We start from the raw sequence: 8224 nt of genomic DNA on the forward strand, positions 1-8224 counted from the left end.
CCCTCCCCCCCCCTCACAGCAGTTTGCCCCGTCCCTCCACCCCGCCCACTTCTACCCTCTCGACGACTACCGCCCCATGCCTCACCGCGTCCACGCTGACAGGCACTCTGGGTTCGTCTATCCCTCCCTCTCCTCCCTCCCCCCCGTTGACCGTCTCGTCTACTCCAGTCACCAATCCGACGACTCTGCCCACTACCCGCGCATGCACTCCCAGCCCACTCCCCCGCCCATCGCCACTCTCCACCACTCGCCCGCCATGTCCACCTCGTCCCTGGCTAGCTCCTCCATTTCTCCCTCGCCGCCGGTATGTCCTACTTTGGCCTCCATCTGATAGACGCGTGGTCTGACCATCCCGTGTGATATAAAGCTTCCCCAAACGGCCACCGGCTACTATCAGCACCCCCCGCCATCTGCCATGAGTGCGCCCGTACAGTACACGTATGCCACCAGCGCCACCATGGGTGCTCGGTATCCCAACGAGGCCATGAACCCGCCGCCACACCACTCGTCATCCCCGTACACGAATGCCGTCCACCAGGTGTCGACCCGGAACATCCGTCCCCAGTACGTCGCCTCCCAGCCGTACCCCGGCCAGCCAAACTACATCATCCACACCGATGATGCTGCGACCAAGCTGAGCGACCGCGTCCGCCGCAAGTGCTACAACTGCAGGACGACCGACACGTCCACATGGCGTCGCTCTAGCCTCACTCCCGGCAAAGTGGTAAGCCCATTTATGCCCGTGATCCGCCCTCTGCGATCTGATCTCTGTTCGCTCCGCAGCTCTGCAACAAGTGCGGCCTCTTTGAGCGCACCCACTCCCGCCCCCGCCCGGAGCAGTTTCCCCACAAGCGTGGTCCGCTCGTGACTGCGACGTTCAAGTCGTCGCGCACGCCCCCGCCGTCGTCGCGCCTGCCTCCCATTTCCGCGCACAGCTACCCGCTGCCGCCGCACCATGCGAATCACCCGTCGATTGCGCCGCTCATGTCGCGCGCCGAGCCCCAGCCCCAGCAGCAGCAGCAGCAACAGCAACAACAACAACAACAGCCGACGGCGTCCCCCCAAAACTACCACAATGCGAGCACGCTGCCCGAGATCCGCTCGCTGCTCAACACGCCTGCGACTGGGTCCCCCGCGTCGTCGCACGAGAGCGTCGAGCAGAGCCGCCCCGAGTCTCCCGCAGCAGGGTCTGGCAGCCCGAGGTCCGAGCGCCGGGAGATGCACTCGTATCGGTCGAGCAACTGAGCCCGTGAAGATTTATTTATGTGTAATTTGCGCGCGCCGGTGCGGCCGCACGCGATCCGCCTGCCCTCGCCTCGGTTTGGTAGAAAAAGTCCCTGTTTCTCTGTGACTGGACACTGCTTGGTAGAGTCCGCGTGGCGGGGCTGCGCCTCGTCTGGCGGGCGGCGCGGACGACGACGTGCTCGTACTGTTTTCTTTTGCATGCATGCTGCCTCTATATTCCCCCCCCTGCTCGCTATGCTGCTCATGTAAGATTTCTTGTCCTGCCCCATGTTCGGTGCTTGCTGCACTGTGCGTCCCGTTAGCGTAATGCGCCCGGTCTGATTCGCTGTACGCCAGGAAGTACTTAGGTCTTCTAATTCAATCAAAAGTGACAGCGACTGTTGGACGTGGCGTCGTAAGCCTACGGGTGACCGGTGCGGACCATCTGCAATTATGGTCGACAAGTCTAACCGCTGCGAAATGTTGGTGAATTCCAAAGTGCGCTCCGTCGCAACCCCAGGCCACTGCCAGGGAAGGTGGTAGGAGCACGCGTGGTGTCCAGCCGCATGCACCGTGTGCTTCCCCGCAAACTCTATCCGCTGCGTGAGGCTTCCCTTCTCGATATGGAACGCAGTGTGTATGAGAGTGCGCCCACTTGCATGCGCACCACCGTGGCGCTGCCTGCTGACGGACACACGGACCACCGGTCGCGCCGCCAGTGCGATGCGTGCCAACTCTTCCAGCGCCGGTGGTCCGTGACCGTCCGCCGCGGCTGGGGTCGGAGGACTGAGTAACGCGGAGACTTGTCGGCTGCCGACGAGCGACACGAACGAGAGCCGCACTCGCGACCGGACAGGCCCAACGCCAGACAAACTCCGGGCTAGTCGAGTATGGAACCCTCCCTCCTGGCAGCGGTCGCGCGGATAAGGGCCGAGCAAGACTGGACGAGCAGCTGACGAGAGCAGCCGCCGTGGCCCGCAGCGATGGGGCAGACTCGGCGATACTCGCTGCGAGATCTGGGCGGATGATGATGCGCCGCGACCGCGCCAGTTCGGACAAGACGAGCAGCATCACCAGCCGGGAACAGGACATCACGCGCCCAGTGGCGCCATGTCGCCTGGAGGCGTGTCCCAGGCCTCGACTGGAAGCATGACCGCATCAGGTCCGCATGATAAGGCCAGTTCTGCCGTAATGGCGAACAGAACCCGCCTTCTCCCGCGTCCATATCGCCCTCCCCGGCATCAGGGTCCTCCCCCCAGAGCCTGCCTGCAGCTGCAACGTATGTTACAGTCGAGACCAGCGCATCCTATTGACGCGTCCATGTCCACGGACATGGTCGCCCGTGTGGTCCACAATCACAATCTCCGTACCCCGCTCACCAAACAATTAGTCGTCCTCCCACCACCGAGCCCGTGGGGAGTATGCAACATTCAACTGCACCCGGTCGTCCGTTGACAAATTACAACATATTCATACGAACAATCAGTCAGATACATCTAGGTTTGATAATCCACCCACAGCTGATGGCGCACTCCGCAACCACCGAGCCAAGATACAGGACGCCGTACCTCACGACTGGAACTGCTTAGCCTGATTCTATCAGTCCGTGGCCAGCCCCATTCATACATGTTGTATTCCCTGATTCCGTGGAGGTCAGCCCATCATCACCGTATAATTAATCTCAGAAGCCGAGCCGGCTTGACGTCCATATCCAATGCGCACACATCCAGTAAAGTATTCAAAACGGCGAAAAACTCCGCCCACCTTCCAGGGATGCGTAGTCATGCACTACCTCCCAGGTGATCATGTATACTCGCCGCAATCTCCTGCCAAGTAACCGATCCCCCGCCCGCACAAGTGGCGAGTCTTTTGTTTCTAAAAGAAACGAAAACCCTTGGACCAGTGCCGCGTAAAACATCTGGAACGTGTGTGATCTAGTTGGCAGTGAGCAATATACCTTGTGCGATGCGATGAACCCAATCACTGTGCCACTAACTGATTTCGTCCATGCCCTTGCATTTTTCCCAGCGAGTACCCAATCGGTTGTGATGTAGTCGCCGCGCAGATTGAGATCTGCTCTCGTTGGCTCGTTGGGCGGAGCAATGATGGCCAGCAGTGACCGCGACGTAGCCCAACAGCGCCACTAGAGCGGCATACAACCCATTTGTCCATGTCACAAGATGACAGCGAGTCGACTGGTCTGTTGCTGACATCAACATACTGCGCACATCGGCTCTACGACTTTGTCTGATCCCGCATCTCGATAGGTCCCCCCTGCTCACGTCAAGCGCACGACGGTCGCGTAAACCAGCACGGGAATGGCGATTGGGCTCGAGCATCGGAATACGCATCTGACAGATCATCTTCCCGTGAGCCACCTGCATCAACTGGGTCGTGTCTAAACCTTGAATGATATGATGCTCATCGGGTGTTTGCGGGCGATGGACCAGAGTAGCGCGACGTTCAGTCGCAATCTTGCCCACTGCTTGGATGATAGATACACACTCACGATGCGGAACCACGAGAACGTGAAGACAAGGACTCTGGCATTCTGTGCACGTAAGTAGCGCGCTCTTCGGAGGAAGTGCAGGTAAACATTCCCGCAGGAGCTCATCGTCGTGCCATTACCAGACCTGTGACCGTGAAATCATATTTATTTACCACCAACATCTGTCAAACATGCAACACTGATCTTGACACTCACCTCCATCCAACAACCTGCGGTTCATATCTGGCAGTCTTTGACTTGCTCACACACATACCCATCACACAGAAGAAATAGAGTTCAACACCATGGATTGTTCACTACCAGTGCAAATACAAAATGGAGATGTCCCCGGAGCTGATTAGTCGCTAGCTAGTAAAGCACAAGCAAAACGACATGCCCAGCTCCCGAATCACAAGATCATTTTACTCGACGTTTCTCCCAACAATGGGCAGAATTGCAGCGAATGTCCTCGAAGCAAGCAAAAGCGTCTTCGTCGCCAATTTCAAGTCGAGATGACTGTAAGGAGAAAAACAGAACCGCACTATGCGCCCTCTCTTATGGCTGGCGCGCTTGGTCCGTGCGCGGGAACGTCCGGGCTGATATATCAGCGCTCGAGCACAGGGCTTTTTTTTTTTCATCGAAAGTTACACCTTGCGATATTTGGGATGCTCTTGCTCTGTTGTTTCGTTCGTCTCAGCAGCTACGAGAGGATCTTGAACCATACGTGTAGGGAGAGCAACCTCTTCATCTCAAGATCGTGCCAACGTTCTCTGAAGTTGGTTGCGGCCCGTGTTGGAGAAATATCTTGTTCATGTACAGTTCTCGGGTGTCGACTGGACCAATATATCTTCGTTTCTCGATATACCCCGAGTGTCGCACAAAGGACAAACGTGGCATCGTGTCGGTGAGCAATGCGCGCAAGTATTTCATTTGTGGTTCGCTGCGTATCCTGCTGACGGGTTGGTCATACAGCTCTGCGACTCGAAAGCAAAAGAACATGATATGTTGTATACGCGACAACTGATACGTCAGCAACGTGACGTTCATAGTTACAACTTATAGACGATGCGCTCAAATCACAGCGATAAACCCTAACATCGTGATGGGGCTGGTGCTGACGAGCCATATTCCGGGGAATGTAGTGTTCATGAAAATCCGTCCTGCTGCGCACGAGGGGTCAAGAGACGTCCATTGGCTTTTTGAGATCGGAGTACTGCGTCCAACGCTTGCTTCCAGATTCACGGTAGACCCGAACGTTGCCTGTACAGAAAAGGCCAACCCCCGGCGACACTTTACCGATGCCTTATATGATTTGGCATCTGTTTGTCCGATGGAAAAGAGCGCAGCCGGTGAGCCTCGAAGTCAAGTGCGGTATATTGTCTTACCTGTAATCCCAGAGTTCCATCGCCTCTAAGCGTACACACGGTCAAAGTTCAATCCCCTCTGGAATCTCTGCGATGCTCATGCAGCTTCTCCATTTAAGCTCTTGACATTCGCTGCCCAGCCCAGTCCTATTTCCTGTATCCCTCTGTGCTTCTCTCCTCGGCTCCTGGGCTGGCCTGCATCCTAGAAATCGTGTTTATTGATTCCTCGGAGCGTGCATTTATTTGATCATCCTTTTGCCACTGGGGAGCTTGTTGCCGCTATTGATGTGTAATGTTGCTTTCGTCACATGGGAACCGACCCTGTTCGGATACAGCCTGAGCTCTATTTTATCGCGTACGGCCAATTATATAAAAATTGCATCCAGTTAACTATCGTACACAAAATGGAATTGTCCATTATCCACAGCAATACTGCTTGAACCGGGATGAATGGCACTTTTCACCACCCAATTGAGACAAAACTCGTGCGTGTGGGTAGGCTGTCGGTTTGACGTTAGGAGCACTCGCAATTACTGCTCGTTGACAAAAACGGCAGCCATGCCCATGCCTGTTCCTATACACATGCTAGTGACGAAAATTTTGCTATCCGTCTGCTTCGCAATGTTGAATCCTGTCGCGACTTGGCGCGCACCAGCTGCGGCATGACAAGCCATGAGTCAAATAGTGTGACATGATGGACATGCCACTCACTGCATCCGAGAGGGTGGCCAATAGCGATGGCGCCTCCCCATACGTTTACCTTCTTCTGGTCGATGCCGAGCTCTCGCACGCAGTACAACGCCTGGCTCGCAAATGCTTCGTTGATTTCGAAGAAGTCGACATCCTCCTTTTTCAGTCCCGTCTTCTCGAGTACCTTGGGGATGGCGTAGAGGGGTCCGACTCCCATGATGCGCGGCGGGACGCCAACGGCCACGCCTGCGACATACTTTCCGATAATGCGAAGCCCCAGACGTACGGCAACGGAGCGCCGAGCGAGAACCACAGCAGCCGCGCCGTCGGATACTTGCGACGCATTCCCTAAGAGCGATGGGTACATCACATCACAGAATATAGAGTGAGGCACAAACGACCACTTACCTGCATGCGTACTACCATCCTTTGTGAATGCAGGCTTGAGTTTCGCCAAGCTCTCTGCGGTAACACCGTCTCTCACGCCATCGTCATGTTCAACGACGAGCGTTGTCTCCTTCTCAGTTTTCGGGTCGACCCAGGACACTTCAAGGGGGATGATCTCGGGAGCAAAGCGTCCTTCTTTCTGAGCCTTCGCAGCTTTCTGGAAGGATGATGCGGCGAATGCATCTTGATCCGCGCGGGAGATGTGGAAGTCGGACGCAACGTTCTCGGAAGTGATGCCCATAGGAAGAAGGCAGTCCTCTGCGAGCGGATGCGAGAGGACCGCCTCTGAAAAGCCGTCCGGATTCACGCCAGCATTGTATCCGAATGTCATAGACTCAACTCCAGCACCTGCATGAGAGACAATATTATGTTTGCGAGACGACATAAAGCGAGCCACAGGAGGCAACTCACCAATGCCGATGTCGATTTGGCCGGTCGTGATCTGGGCAGCGATGGCGTTGACAGCATGGAGGCCGGATGAACACTGCCTGTTGACCGTGCTCACGGGGGTTTCTGTTGGGATGCCCGCATGCAACGCAGCCATGCGAGCAGCGGCAGCGCCGCCTCCCGCTGGAAGAACGTTGCCGATACAGATATCTTCAATGGCTGCAGGATCAAGGCTGGCCCTTGTGTATGCTGCACGAAGGACGCCAGACAGAATTTCTTCTGGCCTTGTGTCTTTGAACCCTCCCTTCTTTGACTAAATCCCTACGTCGTCAAAGCCATTGCTAGTGGGACGCGAGGACAAAAGCGCACCTTTGTGACCGCAGAGCGGACGGCAGAGACGATAACAACGTCATTGTCGTGCTTTGCAAGGACGCTGGCCTTGCCGGAGGACGAAGTAAAGTTAGAGATGGCTTGGGTGATGACTGACATGGTGGATGCTCAGAGGAGAGAGATGAACTGAGCCTTGAGCGTCTCCACTGTGAAATGCTGATCGTGCTGACCCTTGCGCGTGTTTTTGCCCCACAGCCGGGTGCATCTTTGCTCCGACGCCGAGCCATTCGGTCATCTCCCGAGCCATTCGAACCAGCTTGATGATCACTGTCGCTCTCCGTTAATTACTCTCGTTGTACTACTCATTTCCCTACGTTAAACTTGATTGTGTCATCAAATTCAGGGGTAGAAGGATTGGGTCTTGAAATGGCCCATTAATTTGTGAGTATATCATGAAATATCAATCATAACAAGCACAAAAGGTCAGAACTTGACCAGCCTGTTAGAATGCAGATCTGGGTCATGAATATGGCTAGGAAAGCCACTCCATGGCAATCTCTACCATGATGTTTTGCTAGCAATAAAGTCTAATGACTTGATCAACAGCTTGTCATTGAGATGGGTGTCTAATGCAACAAGGGCATCAAATTGAAACCATCTTTTATATAGGCCTTCTACTACTAAGCATCTCATTTTCATCTGAATTTCATTCTGCTGACCACTGTATTGTAGACTTTAACCAATGCCACATCACTATATTCTGCTATTCAGAGCTAAGGACTAAAACACAGAATATGCAGTGTTGTGTTGCTCAACTTCCTTTGGATATCTGGGATATTGAAATATAAATGTGGCCATAAACCTTACCTGTGTTGACTAGACACAAGGCAAGTAAGAAGGCTTTAAGAGTTGTTTTATATGTCTGTGAAGACAATAAGACAAGGATGAGAGAGAGAGAAAAGCACTATCATTAAGCATTCTACCTAGGGGTTTATACACAGGGAGAATACTACATGTACAAACAATTTGATAATAAATCTAAAGTGGTGCCATACACTAATTATGAGTTAGCTGCCTAATGAGGTAGTAATCTCCAGGAAGCTGACAACAAATGTGTAATATCTGCTAACATTGTAGAATAATAGATGCAGCTAGATCCAGCCAAACTCTTCTAGACTCTGTCCAGAATCTACTAGACTCAGTCTAGACTTTGTAACTATATCTGGTTCATCAGATACATCAGATAAACAATTGTGTGTCTTGATAAGATTAGATCAACTAATCTACAGTGTCT

At 53.9% G+C, this 8224-nt stretch overlaps 2 protein-coding genes across 2 annotated transcripts; one reads left to right on the forward strand and one right to left on the reverse strand.

Annotated features, from left to right (window-relative positions):
• Nucleotides 1-76: 76 nt before the first annotated feature.
• Nucleotides 77-1245, forward strand: FIBRA_08804 (uncharacterized protein; the record flags this gene model as incomplete). The annotated part of the gene is made up of 4 exons (XM_012330424.1): nucleotides 77-111; nucleotides 169-304; nucleotides 368-724; nucleotides 784-1245. 4 exons carry the CDS (start codon nucleotides 77-79, stop codon nucleotides 1243-1245), a joined length of 990 nt encoding a protein of 329 aa, XP_012185814.1.
• A 4361-nt stretch (nucleotides 1246-5606) lies between these two features.
• On the reverse strand, nucleotides 5607-7089 carry FIBRA_08805 (uncharacterized protein; the record flags this gene model as incomplete). Its single annotated transcript, XM_012330425.1, has 5 exons — nucleotides 5607-5731; nucleotides 5788-6114; nucleotides 6175-6561; nucleotides 6625-6913; nucleotides 6970-7089. The coding sequence occupies 5 exons, from the start codon at nucleotides 7087-7089 to the stop codon at nucleotides 5607-5609; spliced, it is 1248 nt and encodes a 415-aa protein (XP_012185815.1).
• Between the last annotated feature and the right edge of the window lie 1135 nt (nucleotides 7090-8224).

The sequence above is a fragment of the Fibroporia radiculosa genome, assembly GCF_000313525.1.
Source record: "Fibroporia radiculosa TFFH 294 genomic supercontigs, scaffold3189, whole genome shotgun sequence".
NCBI classification, from domain to species: domain Eukaryota; kingdom Fungi; phylum Basidiomycota; class Agaricomycetes; order Polyporales; family Fibroporiaceae; genus Fibroporia; species Fibroporia radiculosa.